Here is a 25,086-nt window from a genome sequence, read left to right on the forward strand (position 1 = left end):
ATGCTGACTTTTCTAGTGGTGATGCGTGGCAGGACTGAGTAAATAACTGTCTGTCTCTTGTTTTCTGGGTCCCTAAACTAGGAATAGTTCCTCATGATGGAGTTTGCAAAAGTAAAGTGCTTTGTGAAATTAGGAAGAAAGTTGCTATGTAACTGGAAAGGATTACAAAAAAAAAAAAAAAAAAAAACAAAAACGAAAGCAAAAACGATACAAACAAACCAAAACAAATACCACTTTGCCTTTAAATAGAAAAAAAGTCTCATTTTTAGTTTCCAAGCCAGGGAGAGCTACTGTACATACTGAACTAGTCCTACGGCTCCTTCCCTGGGAACGGGGTGTGTGTGGGGGGGGGGGGGAGTCCGTTTTTGCCCGGGACTTTCAAGATTTCAAGATGTCAGATCTCTGGGAAGCAGCTGCTCTGAGAGGCTACCCTTCCAAGCTCTTACTAGAAGACACTGGCTTCCAATCACTTAGCATAGAAATGTGCGCGGAAGGAGGACAGCATCTCCAGCCAACGCAGTGTGGTGTGCTTACCTTCATTCAGGATTTAGCTCATGCCGACTGAGGAGACTGTGCAACCCCAGTGTCCGTGCCATGTGAACCTTCGGGATCCCTTAATTTGTGTCAGATCTTTCTGAGTGTCGTTCATCCCTATGGGCACCCCTGCTTGGGGTGAGCGGGGGAAGGGAGTGCCGCCCGGTCCCAGGATGCCAGTGGGACATCTATATGTGTACACACACATCTAGGTATTTGGCATTTAGCGAGTGTCTCATTTGACAATTACTTCTCTAGCATACCAGACGGTAAGGAAAATGTTTTCATTCAGCCACAAATGACTAACATTTTATTGATATTTGAGAATGCGGTGGAACACTACCGCACTCCGAGTTTCTAGGCAGGCTCTGAGAGTTAAGCCTGAATACTAATAGCGTTGGGAACTCCTGCTGCAGAAGCCTCCGTTAATGGCTAAACCTCCAAGTTCAAGTCCGGGGAGAGGGGGCTTCAGGAGGAGGTTAGGTCTGCAGTCTCGGAGCTCTCTCTGCACTCGCCAGCTGGGGGGAGGGTCAGTGACGAGGACTGTCTGCCCCAAATGCCAGTGTGCACTCCCTGAATCCTGTGGAAAGTCCTCTGGGAGAGAGGAGTGGAAAGCAGCAGGACAGCCTCCCTGGCACAGAGCTGGGTGCTGGAAAGCAGCCCAAGGCTGACCCCTGCAGAGATGATGGCTCGCTGCCCGCTTTGCCGGAGATCCAGATAATGTCAGAGAGAGCGGACCGGGGGGCGGGGGGCCAGGTTTTGCTTTATTGTTATTTTGTTTTTCCACCCAGAGACGAGAAGGCGAGCCTAGGAAGGCTTTCTTAGACTCACTGCGAAGCTCTGGGTGGTGGAGGAGGGGTTTTTTTTTGGGGGGGTAGATAAAGAGAAAACGGGGGAGGCAGTGCCGAGATGCGAGAAATTAAGGGAGAACGAACCTAGATCACCCCCGCCTCCCCACCCCCATCCCAGGGCCGCCCAAACTGCCCCCCACGGGATTGATCGGTGCAGCTACCGACTCGAGTTTGGGTTGTGTCATCGATCCACAAATGGCCCGGACGCGTTAAGGGTATCGGGTCCGAGAGGGATGAGTGAATGACTACGCTGGCCAGCTCCCGTCACCTCCTGGAGCCTGTGCGCCCTTCCTGCGGGGAGGGAGTGGTGGTTGGAGGTGGGGAGAAGGAGGGCGCACTGGCGCCCAGGACGCCCAGCGGGCTCTGCCCCTCTAGGCGGGGGGGGGGGGGGGGGGGCGCCCCCGCCCGCCCCGCCCCCCGCCCCCCCCCCCCCCCGGGGGGGGGGGGGGGGGGGGAGCCGTCCGCGTCTGTCCGTCCGTCCGTCCGTCCGCCCGTCCGTCCGTCCGCCAGGCTTCATTCTTCCGCTGCGGTGGAGGCTTGGCGGCCTGGGGGCCACACTGGAAGCCCACCAGGGTGTGGGTGGCGCTCACCCAACCCCGATAACACGGCTCTCGGCTGGCATCTGAGTCGCCGGGGCTCTGCTGAGCCGGCGCCTCTTACGTAACAGCGCCCACCCGCCCGCCCCTCGGCAATTAAAAGAGTGGCTCGCGGCCCCTCCCGTCACTGTCGCCTCCCCGACTCAACTTCCCCACCACCGGCACCCCGCCCCAGCCACACACACGCGCGCACACTGGATCGGGTAACGCAACCAGCAAGGCCAGGGAACCCGCTCGAGATCCTCATGCATGCCCGGTCGGATCCAGTAGTCAGTTCCGCAGAAGACCCATTCCTGGGCTGCGGGCTGGGGCAATAAGAACAACCCCGGTCTCGTGGCGCGTCGGTGTGGCAGGGGTGCTGGCACGGTGTACCCCCGGCTGGGTACCGCCGGGCACGTCCGAGGCGCAATTGCCCAGGCAGAGGCGGCATGATGGCGCCAGGGCCACTGCTCGGGGGCCTTGGAACTCGCGTGGCCAGGGCATGAAACTGAGCGCTGGGGGAGGTGCCCCCCTCCCCCCTTCCTCCCCCACCCTCAGCGGTAACACACAAACCCCCTTCATGCCCGCCATGTGTGATGGGTGAAGAGGAGAGTGGTGACGTTGCTATTGCTGTGATTCTGCTGTTCTGATTATTTATCTCTCATCTCCCCCCCCCGCCTTGATTACAGTGGTTGTGATATACCTCCTCTTGGTGCGTGCGTGCGTGTGTGTGCGCGTGTGCGCGTGTGTGTGTGTACACATATAAGTTTGCGTGTGTGTGTGTGTGTGTGTGTGTGTGTGTGTCTTAACTGCTCCATCACCAGTCACTGGGAGGGGTTGCTAAGGAAACGGCCGCTTGGCAACGGGCTCCGAGCCCGGGGGCCGTCTGCCGCTGCCGAGGCTGAGCCTGACTCCGCCGCCGCCGCCGCTGCAGAGGCTGCTGCTCGCCCGGCCTCCGCTCCCTCCTCCGCCGCGGCTGCTTCTCCTGCGCCCCTGCCCCTCGTTCTCCGGCGTGCCGCGCTCCTCCTCGCTAGATGGTGTACGAGCCTCCCGAGTATTAGCCACACTCCGGACGCACCCGGCCAAGAGCAGCCAGGAGGAGGAGTGTGGCGGGAAGGGGTGGCTGGGCGGGGAGGGAGCCAAGACGGGGGGGTGCTAGCCTGTGCTGGGGGTGGAGAGGAGGGGGGAAAACCCCGAGCGAAAAAGAAAAATCCGAGGAAGAGCGGGAGGAGCACACGCGCGCACACACACACACACACACACAGGCGCACATCCACACACACACACACACACACACGCGCACATCCACACACACACACGCGCACACCCACACACACACACACACACGCGCACATCCACACACACGCGCGCACACGCGCACACACACGCACACACGCACACACACGCACACGCGCATCCCCACCAAACTGTGGAGCTGCGGAGCTGCGGAGCTGCGGAGTGCCGCCCGCTTCCCGGGAAAGCAGGACTCGCGAGCTCCAGGGGTGGCTGCCGGAGAGCGCGGAGCGGCCCCGGCAGGGATGGACATCATGATGCTGGTGCAGGGCGCTTGCTGCTCCAACCAGTGGCTGGCCGCGGTGCTGCTGAGCCTCTGCTGCCTGCTGCCTTCCTGCCTCCCGGCTGGCCAGAGCGTGGACTTACCTTGGCCGGCAGTGGACAACCTGATGGTCAGAAAGGGGGACACGGCGGTGCTTAGGTAGGACGCCCAGCGTGCCTTTCTTTGCCTCCCCCCCCTCTCCCCCCATACTGCTTACTTCTCTCCTTTTCGGTGTGGTCCTTACCCCCGCCCCCCCCTCCAACGGCTCCCCTCTCCCCTCCCCCCTTCCTGGTTTGATGCTCAGTATCCTCATAATAAGGGTAATAAAAAAGGAAATCAAGTCTTTCTCCTCAAAGCTGGCGGGGACGGACGGTACCCGGGCTCTCTAACCCCCATTCCCAGTTTTGGCCGGGGGAGTGAGGCAACCCCTAGACCCTGGATCTCAAAGCACTTTATAAACCTCTCAGACTTTGACCTGGACCAACCCAGGAGAACTGGGATGAGAGAAGTGTGAGGGCTGGGGAGGAGGCGCTGGTACCCCTTGGAAACTGTTCCTAAGGTCTCCCTGTTACTGTCAAGGTTTACTCCGAGTCTGACAAGTTAGGCAGCTTTGTTTTGATTTTTCTCTCGCAAGAGCTCTTGGAAAACCGCTAGCTCCTTCCCTCCCTCCCGTTTCGCCCAAAGGCTCAGTCTCTCACAGGCGACTCTTTTTTTTCAATCTTCTTTCTCCTCCTCCTCCGTCTCTCTGCTCCTCTCTTCCCCCTCTCCCCTTTGCTCTTTACCTTATCCCCCATTCTCCTATCACTTTCTTCTTTCCCTTCACTGTCTTTTCTTCCTTCTTTTCTAAACCTCTTCTCTCTTGTGCTTTCTCATCCACCCTCCCTTTTTCTTTTTCTATATTTCTCATTTAACCCACCTCTTTCTTTCTCTCATTCCCATTTTCTATTTCCCTCCTCTTTCTCATCCTCTTTTTATCTCCTCTGTTTTCTCCCTCCTTTTTTCTCCCCCTTTCTTCCCTATTTCTCTTCCCCTTTCTGTTTCCCTCTTATTCCACTTCTGCCACACATACACGGATGTTTCCTCTCCTTCTCTATCAGTACAAGCTCAGTCTCCAATACTCTCCAAGTCTCATCTGTTTACCTTTTCCCAGAAATACCCTGCCTCTGTCTGGTACAACTCTCACCCGTAGATTTTTTTGCACACGTTGACACTTTTTTTCCCTTTCTCACACTCTGTAATACACTTTTGCACTTAGAAACAGCCTCTCTTAAATTCCAGACACATGCCCTTTCACTGTTCACACACATCCTTACGTTCTCACTCAGAAATATACATACTATATTCATCTACAACCTCTCTCTCTCTTTCTCTCTGTCTCTCTGTCTCTCTCTGTCTCTGTCTCTCTCTCCCTCTCTCTGTCTCTCTTTCTCTCTCTCTCTCTTTCTCCATTTCACTCTCCATCTGCCCCTTCTTCTCTCCATCTTCTTCTCTCCTGTACCTCCATCTCTTTCCACCCTCACTCCCCATTCTTATCTCCCTCCACACCTCTGCACCTCCTCCCTCTCTCTCTCCATCCCTCTATCCTTCCTTCTGTCTTTTCCTCCTCTGTTCCTCCCTCCCTTCCTCCCTCCCTTTCTGTCTGTTTTCATAAGCTTTTGAGCGGAAGTGGTTTGTCACTACTGAACACCAACAGCCTAGTTTCCCCTTTAAACATAATGAACTACTGAAAATCTTTCTTCTTCTGGGAAGATATAAATGGATGCTTAGGGGGTGCTCAGACTTCACTAAAGCTAAGCATCTCTCCCTGCACGTTCCTTGCCCAGCAACAGCCAGACTCCCGCTCTGTAGCTTCACCGGACATATGGCTCAAATCTGCCTTCCATGCCCCCTTCTTGTCCAATGAGAGTTTATTATGGCTTATAGATGTTGACTACACAATATCAGCACATTCATGTATATGCCATGGACAAGGTAAAATGGATCGAATGTTTTATAATAGTAAATACACTTTAAAATTTATTTTTGTGGGTGTGGCATGTGACTTCTCTCTTCAGAAACCTCTGGATAAGACCAGGTTTATGTGGGGAAAATGGATGTATGTCCTAATTGTTGCATTTGGAACATATTTTAATGATCATTTTGATAACTCTGATGTAAACTTAGACTAGTATCAGAACACATACAGAATTCAGGGCTGTTTGGGTTGTAGCTAAGCAAAGATTCACTTTTGTTGACATTCACATCACACCCTTTAAGATCCCCAGTTGTCGAGGGTTTGAATGATGGCTATATTTGCCTCCTGTGGGATAAGTTTCTTTTAAGAAGTTTGGACATTTGTGGTGTGGGCCGAAAGATGATCTTCCATGGCCATAGAGGTGTGTCCTGGGAGCTGCAATCTATATGCTACTACTCAAATACTGTCGTCTTCTCCTGCATCGTTATTCACCTTTCCTGTTTGACAGCCTAGCTGGGGGATTGTGCTTCTGAATGAACAAGACAAGTAGCCCCACAGCACTGTGGCCCGTAAGGCCCTGGGTTCTGACATCAGGAGAGGCATATTGAGTTCCATCCTTTCTCCCCAAGTGAGGTTTATATTCAGTGTGGACGCACTAATGTCCCAACACTAGGGAGCCTTGGATGCTCCAGCTTGTTGGTTGGTCCAAATGAGTTCACTGAAGTGCCCTGCACTAATCTCTTGGTTTTCTATAGCTTCAGCCCACCCCTTCCCCCTTCTTAAAGTTCTCTCTTTAGTGGGATCTTTTATAGCTTCAATTTCTTTTTTTTTTAATGAAAATAATCACCACCTAATGATGTTCCTTAATAAGTGGATTTAAAAAAAAAATGGAAGCCTTTGCTTCCCTAGCACCCAAACACAGGAACACGACCACTTTATTCTCTCCACATTTGGTCTGTACAGTGTCCTACAGGCCTCTGGGGAGAGCTCTGGGCTTGGCGTCTCTCATATTCCCAACGGATGGAGAAATACATTGAAGATGCTTATTCATGTGAAGTTTTTCCTTGTTTCCCTAATTGCTAAAATGAGTCCATTCACTGTCCTAAATTGTTCTCATGTGGGAGAACCTGCTGCTTGGACCTTGTACCCAAAGCTTCGAGGGAAAGTGCTTGATTAATATCATTGACCATGAATTACACTGCCACACTTTTCTCCTAGAGTCCAATTCTGTAGCTAGGTTCTCTGATTTTAATTGAGGGAACTTTAAATGAGGCTGAATGTCCTCCAGTTACAATAAGGATGCATTTTTCTCCTTCCCTCTGACTTTTCTTTTCCCTGCCCCCTCATGACATGGTTCCAGGAACAGTGTAGCTTGTGACAGAAACGATTCCAATTCTCTAACAAGTAGTAGCTCTATTTAAATATATACATTTGCATTTTTTTTTTCAGAAAAAGCAAACAATGACCTCAGTTCATGTGATAAGCTGCATTTTCATGTTTGGGGCCTAAGCCAGAAAAAAAATAATAATTCTTTCAGAGCTGCTTATAATGTACTTTGGTATAACTTCCGTGAGACCACGAATTTCAGATCCAATGCTCATTTCCATCTCCCAAGTGACAAGATACATTTGGGGAGAGAGAATGATATTAGGGACCACGTGGCTTTTCACTGCTCTTTAGTTAGACTCATAATGCCACAGGAAAGTCCTTGTTAGAATAATATATGAGAACCACTGACTTCAGCTCTCTTATTTTGAACGGCTGTCATCTGGATTTAAGGCAATGAAGAACCTTTCAGGAAATTCTCTTTTATCTTTTCAATATCTTGAACATGTTGTCCTGACCAGATCAGCATAATGAAATAATATATAAAATGCAAAATTATCCACTGCTAAAACTAACATAATCCATTGCCAAAACTCCGAAGGGTGCACTGGAGAGATCTGGCCCTGCTAATGGTAATGGGCTTAATGAGGCGGCAGTGCGCTAGGCGATATCTTTTGACATTTTCCCCTGCAGGAAACTTGGGATTTAGATGAATCTTTGTCCATCTAGAATACATTTTAAATGGCTATCAACATTTAAGAACATGTTTCCATTAGCGTGTTAGTAATAGAAATGGGCCACAGCTATGCTGAGAATATATGTTCCATTGAGCTCAATGAAAAACTATTCATTTATGTATTGAAAGGTTAGGAGGTTTTGTTGCTGTTGTTGTTTTTTCTTCTTCCTACTACCCTGACTATAAGCTGTGCAGGTCGCAGCATTTAAAGGTAAGTGCTGACATATGAGTCCCGGCTGACGGCTCTGCTCTCACCTCCGGGAGACCAGGAAGCCAATGGAAACTTGGCTCCAATCAGGTTTCTGGTTGGTTCTTCAACTATCCCTAGGATTTGAAGGTGGGAAAACAAGGGAGATGGTCAGAAAGGAGATAAACACATATAGATGGATATAAATGTATCACATATAATATGCATGATATATTATCTTACTCAAACACACACATATGTGCGTATGTCTCACCCCCCCCCCACACACACCATGGTTATACCATTCCAGGACTGTGTGATCTCCATTTATCCACTTCTCTTGGAAGAATAGTCTCTCCAAAGATATTATTATTGTTGTATTTTGTTTACTGCATGATTTTACTTGACTGTTTATCTTAATTGTGAGAATATACGGGCCTTAAAGATTCCTTATTTCATTTTTAGTTGAAAGTAGTTCTGCATAGTTGGGTAGATTTGTACAATTATATAACACCGATAACCATCTGAGTGTCTTTGAAAATGATTAAACTAAAATGATGATTACTGGTTTTATTTGGTCAAGTTCAAAGTATCATGGGGAATGAATGGTCTAAATCCGTGAGTAAAAATGGTATAGTGTCATGGAATTCAGTTCAGAAAAAACGGTCAACCTTCTCTTTCCACCTGGCCCTGTAGTGTGGGACTGATCTGTCCTTCCTCTTCTGATGTGGTAATAGAAGAAGAACTAGCATTTCTAGAAGACTTGAAGGTCTACAAAGCACTAACACATTAGCTCAAGTGATCCTTACAATACCTCTGTAAGGTAGATAATATCATTAGACTCATTTTACAGATGAGGAAATTGAGACTGAACAAGTGGCTAAGTGACTAGGTCAAAACTGCATAGTGATTAAGTTTCTGAGGTAGGATTTGAATTCAGGTCTTCCTGACTCTAAGCTCAGCACTCTTACCTTATGCATGAGCTATTTAGTAAGTCTTGTACAGGGTTGTGGGGGGGAGGGGGAACGTTTCAACCTCGAAGAGTTTTACCTCCTTTGCCTTGAACCTGCTTTTCCCTGTTTCCCTGCTCTCAGGTCAAGTGTTTGAACATTCTCAGGATATGTCCCTTTCTTTTTTAAGCCACCATGTGGAGGCAAAGTGGACAGCGGGTTACCAGCAGACAATCACACTCTCTTAGGTCATCTCAAGTTCTACGGAGAGGCATAGAAAGAAGGAAATAAAACACTAGCGACAAAACCAGTGTTTTGTTTTGTTTTTGTTTTGTTTGTTTGTTTTTTTTTTTCCCACAATGTCTGGAAAACAGAAGTGGTCATTTCCAAGCCATATTTAAAGTATTTTTGAGGAGGGACCAAGACAGACAATTGGGATGACTTGGTATTTCTGAAGGAAATTGATGAGATTATATCAAACATGAATACATACACACACGTGCATATATATGTGTATATACCATAACTTTATTAAAACACAAATCCACATCGACATGATTAAAATGGTCATTTTTTTTAGAAGTCATATTAGAAACCCTGTTCATTTGTGCCTTAGAGTCTTTAGCCTCCTTCAAAGAGGCAGATCGTGGAGCAGTAGATAGCATTCTGGGCTTCATTCAGGAAAACCTGAGTTCAAATCTGGCCGAAGACACTTATTAACTGTATGACCCTGGGCAAGTCACTTAAGCTTTGTTTGCCTCAGTCTCCTCATCTATAAAATGAGAATAATAATGGTACCTAAATCTCAGGGTTGTTATGTGGATCAAATGAGATAATATTTATGAAAAGTACTTAGCACTTTGTAGGCACTATATAAACGGTTATTGCCTTTCCCTTTACCTCCCCCACCCCTTTAAGGGAAAAACAAAACAAAACAAAAACAAAAAACAACCAGCTCAGGTTCTGCTTCCCTGATCTCTGCAGGTATTTGTCAGTGCTCTCTAACTCTTGAAATCTATATTATTACTTTTCACATAATTTACATTTACTTATCTGTATGTGGATTCTGTTTACCTAGTAGAATGGAAGCTCCATGAAGGCAGGGACAGCTCCTTGTTTTCTTTGTGTCTCCAATGTTTGGTTCAATGCCTAAAAATAGCAGACTTTGAATAAACACTTGTGGAATTAGCCTGAATTGATTTGAATTGTGTCCCAATAATGTTCACAAACATTTTCATAAAGTATCATCTCTAACTTCATTCTTTTAACATTTTTATTTCATCCATTGAGTATGAACGTCATAGCTTCTTCTTGATAATAAGTCGACACCTTCGATTCACTTTTGTGTGCTTAGTCAAGAGAAATAAGGTTCTTTTTATAAGCTAAACATTTGTTCTTCAATCAACAAACTGGAAGAAGAGAGCTCAGTCATTTGAAGGCAGAATAGGGCTGGTTGAAAGGGACATGCCCAATCATGAGACATCATCAGGTGAAAGGTTCTATGGACGGTATTTCTTTGAGGGTCCACAAGAGTTGTGCATGTAAATGGATGACTGAATCCTGATTATTTCTCATCTCATCTTCCCAACATCTTTTCAAATTACATTAGGCTGCAGGAATTAATAAAAGTTCCTTTTAAAAAATGTCTTTGGGAATGTTATATTCTACAAACACAATTGTAGTATCCAGATTCTTCCTTATTTTATTATTTTTATGGCTCCATATTCTGTTCCCTCAAATTCAGACATTCATGTATTTTCTAAAGATATACACCTTGATACTATGGGTGCTTATTCAAGGATATCAGAAAGCAGACTCAGCAATAGAAGTGGCACCCAATTATTTTGATTATTTCGTGAGTTGATAGATATTTTATTGATTCTTGTGTCATCAAAGGCATCCATCTTTTGCACTGAAGGAATCTCATTGAATACACTCATAGTCCTTTTGATATCATTCCTGTATATAAAGCTTAGAGTCACCATCAATTTATTAAATTATACATCCTCACATTCAGTGGTGTTCAATTGCCTTTTGCATTAGATGGATTCCAAAACAGTCCAACTGCACAGATAAAGTGCTTCTTGTCATATGATGACCTTTCACATGGCATGTTCAGGTCAAATCCTCTTTTTATATAAAAGGGGATGGTTATTTGTATTTGTATTCACCACCACCCCCCTTTTTAAATCGATTTTCTTTACTGCAGGCACATTGATATTAGAAGTGATTGGGGTGATATATATAACGACTATGATCCAGAAGTAGTTTAATGTGTGGCCTTATTTCTCAGACAGCCTAGAAGGGGAATTATATGGATTAGGTGAGCTGACCTCCACCCTTACCTGAGAGTTTACTAGCATATATACACTAATAGGAAAGGAGTAGCAGTGCTAGTCACTATTTTGGGATGAGCATAGGACCCCATCATTGATGCTTAAAAATAGGTGCTCAAAAAGAAGTAAACTGAGTCAAACTGACTAACTGTGCTTTGGGTTTGTCTCATTTGAGGCACAACAAAACTAAAGCAGACAGAAGTTTTCAAGGTATTTTGCTGTATGGTATGACTTGCTCCTATGCAGAGATGAGCATAAGATCGTCGTAATAAGACATCACAATGGTCCGGGTTGTCCAACTTTGTTAGAAAAAAGCACCATTGATTGTAAAGCATTTTCCAGTAATAGGATATTGATAAGATTTGATGGCATATTCACTTTTGTAATTTGATCAAACAACTGGAATAAAATTCCTTCTGTGGATATGTCAATAGAATATAACTATTATAGAGTAGTCTGTTACTCTACGGAGATGACTCGGTGTGCATTTTTTTTAATTTCTTAGTATCCTGAATGGTTTAGCAAGAGAATCAGAGTGTGTAGTTCTTAACGGAGGACACCGCCCCAAAATAACCCCTTTATCTGGGTCACAAGGCCTACCACACGCCTCCGATTTCACCTCTCAGTTTCCACTTGCAAACCCACAGCACTTAGACTCATCATGGTTACTACTACCCTTTCTCCTCTTTGGGTTCTTCTCTCCCACATTTTCTCTGAAAGAGAATTAAAGTTTCTGCTCCTCCTCTTCTTTTCTATTTACTAAATCAGTGCCTTTTCTTATTTTGGGACATATGTTTCTTATTTCTACCTTAAATCACAGCAAAAACAAAACAAAACATTTACATAAAAAGAAAAAAAGGTTGAAAAGTTACAGATTTCTCAAAAGCTGCCCCTGATTTTTTTTTAATTTCTAGGGCCCAGGAACTGTCTCGATCTCATTTAGTTCTCCCTTACCCTTGTTAACTCTATCTTCCAGCTGATGCAGTTAGTCGAACCTAAATCCAGATTGAATCAATCTCCCAGGTTTCCAGCATAAGGTAGATTTCATTCAATGAGGTAAGTTAACTCAGCCTTTTAGATCTTTTTGTCCCCTACATTATTTCTTACTGGGATAATCCCTTCTTTCCAAAAATTCCAGTTAGTCAGTCAACAAGTACTTAATCAAAGTTTTATTCTCTAGGTGCTAACAATTGTGCCAGGAGATACCCAGAAACAGAAAATTGTCCCTGCCCTCAGAGGTTTCATTCCAATGGGAGGGCCAATCTATAGGTAACTAGGTGGTAGAGGCTGTACACATCACAGGTGAAAGACAAGGCCAGGAAGGGCCAGACCTGCAGAGAACGAGCTGAACTTTGAAGAAATTCAGAAGAACTGAGAGTCAAAGGCAAGGGATCAAAGCATCTGGGCCACGGGTGACAGACCATGCAAAGGTACTAAGACCTAGTGCTGTGCCTGCAGAACTGCTGGGAGGCTGATGTTGCTGGGTCATAGATTATGTGGAAGGGGATAAAGTTTAAGAAGCCTGGGAAGAAGAGAAGAAGGAAAGAAGGAAGGAAAGAAAGAAGGAAGGAAGGAAATAAGGAGGGAGGGAAGGAAGAAAGGAGGGAAAGGAGAAAGGAGAGAAGGAAGGGGAAGGTTAAGAAGAGGTTTAAATGCCAAAGAGAGGAGTTTCTGTTTGGTTCTTCAGGTTACGGGGAACCATCAGGGCTTGGGAGGGGAGGGAATTCAGTGACATAATGTGACTTAGGCTTTGGAAAAATCACCATGTCTAGCAGCCTTCATAGACTTCTCTCAGGGGCTTCAGACTCCTCCAGCAGAGGACCTCTGCCTTCTGCTTGGCATTGGGTCCTTTTAAGTCTTTCTCCTCATTGCTGGCTTCCTGATGAATGTACTTGCCAGAGTGCTCTAAGGCATTTCTTCCTGTTGAAGTCCTGTCTGAACTATCCATCATCTTCTTGACCTTCCAGGGAGCTTTAGAAATCCTAATTTCCCTTTGAAGGGATCCCTCTTTGTACTTGTTGATTTGCTTGCACCCTTTACCTATGGTAGGCCTCTTCAATGCTTGCCTTGGGACCTAAGGCTTAGTTTGCCCTATGAGATAACAGGGACCATGGCGCCATACTTCTTTGACTCAGTTTATCCTGTCCATGACCCCTCTCCAGAAAGGCCCTCAGCAGAATGAACTTCTCTTTCATTTGCAGAGTTTGCATCTTTGAAGGGAAAGACTAGATATAATGAACATAGTACTCTAGTCCATGGGTTCTTAATTGTATATGTATGTGTGTGTGTGTGTGTATGTGTGTGAATGAGAGACAGACAGAGACAGAGAGATGGACTCCTTTGGCAGTCTGGTGAAGCCTATGGCTCCCTTTTCAGAAGAATATTTTAAAATACATAAAGTAAAATACAGGAGGAATAGAAAGGAAGCAAATTGTATTGAAATACAGTTCTAAAAATTAAAACAAAACAAACAAGCAAAAAGAATGGACCCCAGGATAAGACCCACTGCTCTATTAAGAACTAGGTTCTAGTCTCCATTATTACTAACTGGCCATGTGAACTTGATCAAACTCCCTTTTCTTTTAAGTTTCCTTATCTGCAAAATGCAGAGGTTTGTCTGGTGAGCCACTATGGTCTCCTTCAGCATCCAGCTCTCTCCCATTATAGTTATGCTTCTGGCCTGAGAAACTATAGAACTGTGATAATGGACAGATTCTGAGCATAACGAGTGACCAAGTGTCCCATTACTGCTTCCACCTACTTCCCAGTGCATCATTTGATGAGTCATCCTTAGGTGGGCCTTTCTGCCTCTCCCTGCCCCACAGTGGTTTTGTCTAACACACATTCAGGGATGCTTTGTTTTCAAGAGTTTGGATGTTCCTTCCACCAATCTCGAATGGCATTGAAATGACTCAAATGGCAATCACAAGATCAGGGCATGAGAGCTAGAAGGGTCCTTTAGAGCAGAGGTGCCAAACAACACTCACAAGTTCAGCTTGAGCCAGAATCAATCGTTATTAGGAAATGTTTAACCAAATAAATTCTATGATACAATACAGCATAGATAATGATAATATGTGGTTTTCTAAGTCACTAGGCAGCCCAAAGGGATCTTTACATATGATTTATTGGCCCCTGTTTCTATTCGCATTTGATACCATTGCTTTAGAAGACATCAAATCACCAACCCCCTTTTTGGATAAAGAAACCAAGACACGGATGTTACGTGATATCACCCTGTTAATGCACATCTGAGGTAGGATTTGGATGTGTCTTCTTGACTCTAACTCCAGTGCCCTATTGACTATGCCACGCTTTCTGAATGTGCCACCAAAATGCATCACTTGATAAGTACCCCTGTGATATTGAATGGATTTCTGCATTGGGAAGTCACTCGTACCAGATGATCTCAACAACCCAATGGAACTCAACCAATCTATCATATCATGGAAGTCGTCAGGGCTAATTTCTAGCCCTGTTTATGGACTTGTTACTTAATTGACTTGAGCGCTCCTTCCACCAGCACAGATGGCTGTCCTTCATCGTAGTTGACAATTGACTTTGTTGTGTCGGCCTGAAAAGTTCATCACCTTTTGGAAAAACTTTTGCTGATTTGTCCAATTCCTACTCAAAATAAATTGAATTCACACCTTTGTTCTTTATGTTCTCTGTGCCATGCTTTCTCTCTGTTGGCTTTGTTGGTGCTGGGAATGCAAACACACACACACAGAAAACCAAAAATATCCTTCCCTCAAAATGCATACATTCTAATTTCCAATTTGGTAGGCCTTGTAGAAGCTGCACTTTCTTGAAAAAGGAGCCTAGAATTGAGTCAAGTCTGAACATGAATTAGACACAGGGATTGGGCTTCTCAACATATAGGAGAAAATCAAAGATGTTGCCAAGTTTCTCCAAAGGATTTATCATATGCTCTTTGGCACTGCCCTGTGGAATTTCATGGGGAAAGTAGGTCACTGACTATGGTGTTGTAGAAGATTTATCAGAGTCTTTTTGTGACTGGAATTCGAGAGTTGGGAGCTTCCCATAGCTTTAAAGAATACAACCTGAGGATGCTGTGTACAGACAGCTGTATGTATGGATGTTTTGTAAAAATTGTTGTTGTTGTTGTTTTTAAGTATTGATCGCCTATCAAAAATATTAACATACTTTCAGAGTTGCTGAAGAGGACAAATAAGTAGAAACCATGTCTTCAATGCAGCCTTGGACATTTTCCTTTCCTATATCGCTTTGGTGAAACTAAAGATCTGAATAAGAGAAATTATACACCCCACCCCCACATATCTACATACATACGTATCTATATAGTCTGTTATTCCACTGGTATAAGTAATGCCTGGTTAGGAAACTAGAATCTCCACTGATTTTCAGCATATCATTCCCATAGAATACAAGTTCCTCGAGGCCAGAGATTTTGTTTGTGTGTGTGTGTGTGTGTGTGTGTGTATATGTGCCCAGAACATAGCAAGGTGGCTGGCATGTAGTACTTCTTTAACAAATTATTGCTGATTGCTTTTCCCACTTCTGTCACCACCACTTTTCTAGTCTACCAGGTTTGTAACCTTGGCATCTATCCTTCAATTCTCCATCTGAGAGGTTAAGTCACTTTTCCAGAATCACAAGGTCACTGTGGGTCAGAGTTAGAACTTCAGACAATGTTACGCTGACCTGAAGATTATCCTTAACCCTCCACTTATAAACTAATTAATTGTGTTGTTTCACATCTTAATCATTTTCATTTTCTTAAGACGTGTGTAGAGTACTCCTATTCCTGCCTACCATGGCTGATCCAAGTGGATTCCCCTTCCATAGCAGTCTTCCAGTAGAGGTTGGATTGGGACATCATAGAGCAGATTCATTTGCCAATCTGGGTTGGGCTAGATGGACTCTGAACGTCTTTTCAACACTGACGTTCTGTCATACTATGCTGACAATGGACAGTCTATGAAGACCTCAGCCAGAAGTTTTATATGGTCGTAAATTATAGTATCATACATTTAGAGCTGGAAGGGGAATTAGCAGCCAACAGGTCTGAACTCCTCATTTTATGGATGAATAAATCGAGGCACACAGACATTGCAGTGACTTGCCCATGGTCATGCAGTCTATTATTGTGGAAGGCAGCATTTGGAATGAGGGCTTCCAGACTCTAGCTCCCTTTTCTATATACTATCCCTGCCTCCCAGCTTCCTCTAGGTTCTGATGTAGGGCTCATTTATGTGTGTTAAGGCTGTTTGATTGAGTGTGTTTATTGTGAGAGAATATGAGGGAAGCCATAAACCATCTACTTTCAGGAAATTCCAAACCTATAATTGAAATGGAGAAAAAGCAGGTAAGTATAGAGGGAGGCTAAGAAAACCTTCTGTCACTGCGGTTTTTGGATCTGAGCAGATGGGCTGTCACATTTGGGACCCATTATGGTCTTTATGCTGCTTTCTAGTGTATCCCTGAATAGGCAGTTTTGTGAGAGAGATGAACCTAGGGATCATTGGGACCCAAATCTTCGTCTTGGAAAAAAACATTGTTGTATAGCAATGAATCTGAACTTGTTAAAGAGCCTTCCAAGCTCAGGGAAGCATCACCGCTGTCCACACGAATATCTGGGGCTTAGGGAGAAGACTGCAGCTCGCCAAGCCCTTCACTGAGATCCCCTCATTTCAGCCACATGGCAGCCCTGTGAGCTAGACTAGCTGGCGTAACGGACAGCTCATCGGACTTGCTGTCAGGAAGACCAGCATTCACGTTTTTCATCAGAGGTCACCTGGTATAACATCCACACTTTACAGATAAGGAAACTGAGTCCCAGGATGGTTAAGTGAGGTACCCAAAGTCACATAGACAGCTTGTAATTAGAGGGATGCTTACTGCACCCTTGTTCTAGAGCTGGAAGATACTTTATAGGGCATCTAATCCATCTTAACCTTATTTCATATATAAGGAAATTGGGGCCCAGGGAGTTTAACTGACTTGCTCAAGGTCAAAAAAGTAATAAAAATGAGTGGGAGGATTGGAAGCCAAGTCTTCTAAATCAGAAGCAGGCCCCCTTTTCCTATACCGTGCTGCCAGCCATAATAAGGGTCACTCCCTTAACAGGCCTGGAAATGAGAGACATATGTAAGATATTTGCAGATCTAATGGTTCTCTATAAGATCAGCTATTATTATCCCTGTTGTCCCCACAGAGAAGGAAACTGAGGCTCAGAAAGTTTAAGTGACTTGTCCAAGATCACTCACCTAAGAAGAATAAAAAACAAGGTTATATCTCACAGATGCCACTGACTCTGAGTCTGACACTTCATAGATGACGATGATATCAATTTGATTCCTTTAGGGGCCGGAGCCTTCTCCCCAAATTACTTGAGTTTAATTTGCAAAGATTTTGAATTTAGTCATGTCTATGCAGTAGAACTTGAGCTCAGCTCTCAGGGGTCAGGGTCAATTTTTTTTTTTGTCTCTGTATCCCTTGGTTCTAGCACGCAACCTTGTACGAAGACGGCGCTTATTAACTGATTATTACTTGAATTGAATAGGCAAAGATAAGTGTCGCTAAATGGTCCCCCAAATGGGTACCAATCTCAACAAGAAAGACAGAGTCTATGCCGAGGATAAGGTTACACATCTTGGCAAATTGACAAAATACTTTCCAGCAGCTATTTTTATGCTGGGCTCATCTACATTTACCATCATTAAATAATATGTTGGATAATTTGCTTGTGGCCGTTCTCAAATTATGAAAGTGGCATAACTGTGATTACGTGGGGACAGTGCTACCAGTTATAATTTAGCTCTATCACAATTAATGGGATGACTTCTTAAATGATTTGGCCAGCGCAATGGCGAAGCTGGTTGGGTTTGTAGACATGGCCATAGGCATTGTTAACTAATTGCAACTTTTTGATCATTTGCCATTGTTTTCTGTTTGTGCATGGAACAAGGGAAAAAAGACTGACATTGAAAAAAAAAAGATGAATGAAATTCAAGGCAATCGGTCAATAAGCCCTTCCAATGTTTGCTAAGTGCTAATGATACAAAAAGGGGCAAAAGACCACCCGTGTCCTCGAGGAGCTCACAATCTGCTAGGGGACACAACAAATAAACAAATATGTATGAGCTATGTACTGACAAATAGGAAATGACTAAAAGAAGAAAGGCACCAAATGGGGCTGGAAAAGGCTTCCTGTAGGAAATCGTGCTTCATTTGGGAGCTAAAGGAAGCCAGAGAAGGCAGGAGGGAGAGCATTCAACACCTGAAGGACAACCAGAGAAAATACCCAGAGCTGAGACATGGAGTATCTTGGTCATGGAACAGCCAATAGGCCAGAGTCATAGGATGGAAGACTACATGTTCAGAAAAAAGCTGTCAGAAGGCTGGAAAGGTAGGAGGGAGTAGGTTATTAAAACCTTTACCACCAAAAAGATAATTTTGGATTTGCTCCTGTAACTGATAGGGAGCCATTAGAATTTAGTGAGTGAGAGAGTGACATGACCAGACCTGGGCTTTAAGAAAATCACTTTACTTCCTTACAACATGACTAATGTGAAAATATGTTTAATAGGAATGTATATGTATAGCCTATATTAGATTGTGAGCTGTCTTGGGAAGGGAGGGAGGAAGGGAGAGGGAGAAAAATTTAGAACTCAAAAGCTTATTGAAGTGATTGTTAATAAATCAAAATAAATTAATAATAATAAAAAAGAAAGTCACTTTAGCAATTAATGGAAGGTGGTTGGAGTGGGAAGAGATAGGAGGTATGAAGAGCACCTAAAAGCTATTCCAACAGTCCAGGTGTGAGGTGATGAGGCCCTTCACCAGGGTGGAGGCAGTATCAGAAGAGAGTAAGGGCCAGATCTGAGAGATGTTACAAAGATAGGCCTTCACATCAGCTTGGATATGTTGCGTGTGGGGGAAGACATAGTGAGGAGTCACAATTTCTAGGTTGTGAAGGGACTAGGAGGATGGAGGAAGGTAGGAGTGGAGGAGTGTTTAGGGAGGAAAGACAATGCGTTCCATTTTGGACAGGTTGAGTTTAAAATATACACTGGACATTCAGTTTGAGATAGATGTCTGAAAGGCAGTTAGAAATGTGATATTAGACATCAGAAGAGAGACTGAGGCAGGATAAGCAGATTTGAGAATCATCAGAATAGAAATGGTCATTAAATCCATGGGAGCTGATGAGATCAGTAAGTGAAGTAGGGAAGAAGAAGAGGACAAGGACAGAACCTTGGAGGGCACCTACTGATAGATAGCAAGATTTGGAACAGCATCCAAAGAAGACAGAGTGATAGAGATCACATAGATAGGAGAACCAGGAGAGAGCAGTGTTCTGAAAACCTAGAGAAAAGAGAATATCAAGGAGAAAGGGGTGATCAACAGGGTCAGAGGCTCTGTGTTTTGTATGACATCACATGTACAGTTGCTATCCTAGTGCTTGCCTTCTCAATGGGTGGGGGAGGGGCAGGAGGCAGGGAGGTAATCTGGAAATCAATGTTTTTAAGTGAATGTTAACAGTGTCAAAGGCTGAAGAAAGGTCAAGAAGAATGAGGATCGAGAAAAGGTCATTGGATTTGGCAACCAAGAGATCACTGATTATTTGGAGACAGTAGTTTCAGGATTAATAATTTGCAAAGCTTTGTTTTGATTCATAAGTTATGCTTGCTCTAAGGTCCAAGCCATTCCCAATACAGCCCATGGGCAAGAAAATAAATCACTTTGTCTGAAAAATAAAAGGAGCACTGTGTTCCAAACCAGTCATTCAAAAATATAAACAAATAATATAAAAATAATATTTAACATGAGAAACACTATATTTGACATACACTGTATTTGCTATATAAAGGTCATAATTAGCAAGGTGGAAGATTTCTGGGAAAACTGGCCAGCATTGGAGGGTCAGAGGAAAGGTCTCAGCCTTTTTCCTACAAAATAAGGCTTAATAGACATGCCTTAAAAATGCAAAAGTATACAATGAAGCTGGAACTTCTGAATCTTAAGAAAACCCTTTGCTTAACTTGGCAATTCTGGTAAGCCTGTGATTCCTAAATGAAAGGGCTCCAGGAGGTCCCATGGCACAGTGTGCAGGGAGTAGCCAAAAGGCAGCAGCAGCACCTGGGGGATGTGCCAAAGAGATTCTTGGCTGAGCAAGGTGCTAATAACCACAATCATAGTAACAATGTACATTTCTGTAACACTTTAACATTCGCAAAGTGCTGTTCAAATCTTGCCTCATGTGGTCAGAAGAGAAAGGCTGGTTAGTTGTGGTTCCTTGAAAACCTCTAAAGGAGAGTGAAGAGATGTTGGTGTTAATTATTCCTTTTGCATTATCAAAGAGGGTCATCACAAGGGTTGGCAATGGAGATTCTTTGATTAACCTTTTCATGGCAAGGAAAAGAGACATATTTTGGGCAAGAATTATTAGCTGTTTTCTGATTAGCACATTTCCTCACATCTTTGGATGAGTTGATAAAATACTTACGCATGATCAAACTCCCTGTTTTCTAGAACGCTTTCTGTTTACGTTCCTGAGACTTCATACAGCAATTTGAAATTCATATTAGGTAAATTTTGCCCGTGTTCTAGTGTAGTGTAATGGAAAGAGTCTTTGGACTGGGAGTCAGAACTCGTGGGTTGGAATTCTGGCTCTTCCTCTTGCTAACTTATGCCTTTGGACGATCAATTAAGCAGGCAACTGGGGGGGGGGGGCTCCACAGTACACAGAGAGCCAGACCTGGAGTCAAAAAGACCTGAATTCAAATCCAAACTTAGAAACCAACAGTGTGACTCTGGGCAAGTCACTTAACTCTGTTTGCCTCAGTTTCCTTCACTATAAAGTGCGCTGGAGAAAGAAATGGTAAACCACCCTGGTTATCTATGCCAATGAAACCCCAAAATGGGGTCACAGAGAGTCAAACACAAATGAACAACAATAGTATTATTATTGTTGGTGGTGGTGTTAATAATAGTGAATCGTTATTATTGTTAGTAATAATAATAACAATGGTAAAGCACTTATTAACTCAGGCACTCTGCTAGTCACTGGAGATACAAATGAAACATTTTTTACTTCTTGAGAAGCTTCTACTTTTTTGAGGGGAAGCAAGCCAGAGAGATGCTTCTTATTGAGATCCAATATATACACCACTTTAGTCAATTCTCGGACTTTGTAAAAACTTTCATCAGCTGCTGCTTAGTGCCTGAAAGGAATGCATTTGTCATCCTAACCTTAAGATCATCTAAAAAATGAGACTTTGTTGCATCCACAACAATGCTGATGTTAACCTCCCAAGAAAAAAAAAAATCTCATGGAAATAGATCAGGGCCAAGGAAGACCTCCTCTCCAGATCCACTAGTCTAAGAAAGTGCTATTCAGAGACTGTGGCACATTGGATGCAAAATGAAAGGTGCTCGTATGCTTAAAATGAAACTTTCATTATTCAAAATTTCTACATCTAAATGAACATAAAGGGAATTTAACAATTAAACTTTTAAATGATGTGTTTATAAATTTGTAACACGTATATTTCTAAAGTTCTTAAAGCTGGAGTAAGATTTTTGAGGCAAGGTATTTAAGTATCATGTGGTTAACAAGTCACTTAACCTGTCTGGGCCTCAGTTTCCTCAACTGTAAAATTGATGAATTAGATGATCTCTGAAGTCGTTTCCATCTCTCTCTAGGACCCTCTGCTTGTGAAATGGTATGAGGGGCAGGGAAAACTGTCCATAGGATGAGCTGCTGCATCTGCTATTTCAATGAGTAACTGCAACCCCCAAGTCCCCAGCAGAATGGTCCTTATCCTATCCCAGTTCTTGGCATGAACCAACAATACTTTCTAAACCCCGGGATGTGGGTAATGTCAGATTCCACTTGAGTGTGGTCACATGCCCTCCACTTGGGACATTGGAGAGGCAGGTTATCTGTTCTCTGAATGGTTTTTAAGTTCTATCAAGCTCTGGAGCCTGGAAGATGCCTTTGATTCTGCTCAACCTCCAGCAGGCTTTTGAGTTGGCTCCATCCACTTTCTCTTAGGAGAGGAGCCCAAAGGACGGGAGGGGTTTGGCAAGGTTGGGCACATGAAGTGTTGCCCTTTTGAATACGTGCTAGGACATTCTACCTTCCAGGTCTCCAGGGCTTTGCTCAAATCAAGGAAGAGGCTTATAACCTCTTCCAGTCAGGGACAAAATTGCTCTCTGCTGAATTTCCCCGAGAAGTCTAGATCCAGGTCCAGATCACATGTCCCACAGCAAGCTTCTTTTTAAAACAAGCCACATCACCCCAGAGTCTATAAAGCTTTGACTGATTTAGATAGTAAAGGGAAATGTGAGCTGTGGTATCTTCCTAACCCCTCCTGCAGAGAAAAGCTTGAATGGAGGCCTTAAATCACAGACCTCAGAAATGAAAACTAGAGGACAAGGGATGATGAGATTGTATGCTGTCTTTAGGAACATGGAGAAATTAAGTGGATAAATCACACCAGATTACACTTCCTCATCTGACTGATAGTTTGTGGAGTCCAGTGAATTCTCTCTACATTGGAGAATGCTTAGGAATGATTATTTGGAATCAACTTCTGTTTAAATGAAAATCCTAATTAGTTGGCTGAAAAAATGTGAAGACGATTTAAAAAGAGTTTTAAAATGACATTTAAAAGAGTTTTTTTTTTACAGTATTCAGAATGCTTTTTCTCACAACTGCATGAGGTAAACAGTGTATTTATAATGATCCACATTTTACACATGTAGAAACTGAGGCAGCATGCTTCGATGGGAAGAGGATTAGGTTTGGAGTCAATGGGATTAGGCTTGAGTCCTAATTCTGCTGCTTACATGTTTGAGCTTGGGTGAGTTTCTCAAGCTTTCTCTTTCTCATCTGTAAGGTAAGGCTTTGAGACTCAGTAGGCTCTCAGGTCCCTTGGGCTCTAAATCTTTGATTCTGTACCTTTCTTGTTCCTGATCATGGCTAGGAAATATCAAAGCTGAGACTAGACCAAATTTCTTCCGATAATCTCCTATGTATTCTCTTCTCATGCCAACCCCATCACATCATGCTGCCTCACCTACATTAAAGTAACTTTAATATGGAATACTTTGTAAGTGATAAAGAACTATATCATGTGAGAGAGTATCACAAAACATTTTAGAGTCAGAAGTGACCATGGCAGAGACAATGATCAAGCCACAGTATCTCCAGATTTGGCTCCTTTTCAACTGAGAAGATCAAAGGGCAAGCAGAGTCCAAGAATGATCAGACAATTCTCATAATTATGGAAGTTGAGAGTTGAAGGAGTCATCTATTCCAACTCACACACAAAATGAATCCTCATTAAATGTAAACAAGGGGTCATTCAGCTCAGTTTGAAGGCCTCCAGTGAGGGGAAACCAAACCCCTTTGGAGGCAGCCCATTGCACTTCAGGACAGGCTTCCTCTATGAACTTGTCCATCCCTACTTTGATCTACCGTGGGGATACTCTCTACTCTCCCTACAATCCACTCAATTCATATTTCTATAGGCCTTTAGGTTTTGCAAAGTATTTCACATATAACATCTCAGTGAGGTATGTCATGTGGACACTGTCCAAAGTAGATAGAATGAGGCCAGAGCACTTAGAAAGTCAGTGATTTTCCAGAGGCACCAACCACAGCTCAGACCCGTGGCCCACACGCTCCGTGTTACTTTATTTAATCAGACACCTGAATCACATGGAGTCTTCCCTACACACTAGGAGCACATTCATCCTCATTTGCATCATTGGTGTCTTGTACTCTCTGCCTAAGCTTCTGAATTCCTGGAAGTGAAATTCGTTCACAGACTGAAATTACATATTGCTCTTTGAGTAATGGCTAACTTTCCTTCTTGAGTGCAGGTTGTGGTGCAACACTATGGTCCATACATCATTGATATAAATCAATGAATTCCAAAAGTTCTTTTTCCTTTCTCATAAGAAGTTTGTCATCCATCATCAGTGTTTGTTTGGTTAAAATTGGTTCATGTGGTTTTTCTTTTCCTTTCTCTATACATTCATTCTAAAATTTATTGACCTTATTTACTCCCCGGTCAAAGTATATGATTTGTCACTTTAATCACTGCCCTGTGTATTTGTAGACAGAATCATAGAATTTCAGATTTGGAAGGGGCTTCGATGACTACTTTCCTCAACTCCTGACCAAGAAAGAATTAATCTTTAACTCATCTGACTCATCCAAGCTGTTTGAAGACATGCATGGAGGGAGAACTCACTACCTCCCTTGGCAGCCTCTTCCACTTTTGGATAGCACTCGTTGTTGGGAAGGTTTTGGTCTTGCTTCTGTTTGCTTTTCCTTGACGTTAATTCTACAGTTGTCTCTTTGCAACTTTAAACTTATGGCTCTTAGTTCTGTGTTTTTGTTTGTTTGCTTTGCTTTTTGTTTTGTTCTGTTTTTTAGGAAACAAAGAGAATGAGGCTAACCCTTCCCTCTTTTACAAGATACCCTTTCAGATATGGAAACAGCTAGATATCTCGCTTCATCTCACCCCTTCTAGAGGTTAAACATCAATTAAGTGCCAAACATTTACCAAGTATCTGCTATGTGCCAAGTACTATGGACATAAAGACACAGATGAAACTGACTTCTTTCAAGGAGCTTGTAGTCTGTATTTTATTTGGGGAAATAATGTATGCATCTCCATTTCCTTTAACCCTTCATCTTGTGACCTGGACTCACCATTCTGATAAATTCTCTGGAAACTCTCCAATTTATCAAAACTTTAGCTTCCAGAATGGAACTAAATATATTAGCTGTGGTCTACCAAGGGTGATTAAGAGTAGGCATATCATCTTCTTAGTGGAAGCCAGGCCTCGAAATACAGGCCAAGAACACATGAGGTTTTTGGATTACCATATCATGGACTGGTGACTTAGACAGTGTGAATTTCTCTAAAAGTCCCAAATCTTTTTTTTTTTTCTTTCAGAAAATCTGCTGCCTAAGTATGCTTCCCAATGTTGTATTTGTGAAGTTATTTGTGAACCTATATGTAACACTTTCTACCTTACCCTATTAAATTTCATCTTCTTTCATTATTCAAACCC

General features: G+C 43.5%; 1 protein-coding gene across 1 annotated transcript in view; it reads left to right on the top strand.

Moving 5' to 3' along the window:
* The first annotated feature begins 3,138 nt into the window (after positions 1-3,138).
* Positions 3,139-25,086, top strand: part of NEGR1 (neuronal growth regulator 1) — a 1,063,275-nt gene continuing 1,041,327 nt past the window's right edge. The window contains exons 1-2 of the mRNA XM_027874094.1: positions 3,139-3,259; positions 3,396-3,674. Of these exons, the coding sequence (XP_027729895.1) occupies positions 3,499-3,674 (176 nt within the window). The 5' untranslated portion in view covers positions 3,139-3,259; positions 3,396-3,498. The remainder of the gene's footprint in view (positions 3,260-3,395; positions 3,675-25,086) is intronic.

The sequence above is a fragment of the Vombatus ursinus genome, unplaced genomic scaffold, assembly GCF_900497805.2.
Source record: "Vombatus ursinus unplaced genomic scaffold, bare-nosed wombat genome assembly UNPS02014804.1, whole genome shotgun sequence".
Taxonomy (NCBI): domain Eukaryota; kingdom Metazoa; phylum Chordata; class Mammalia; order Diprotodontia; family Vombatidae; genus Vombatus; species Vombatus ursinus.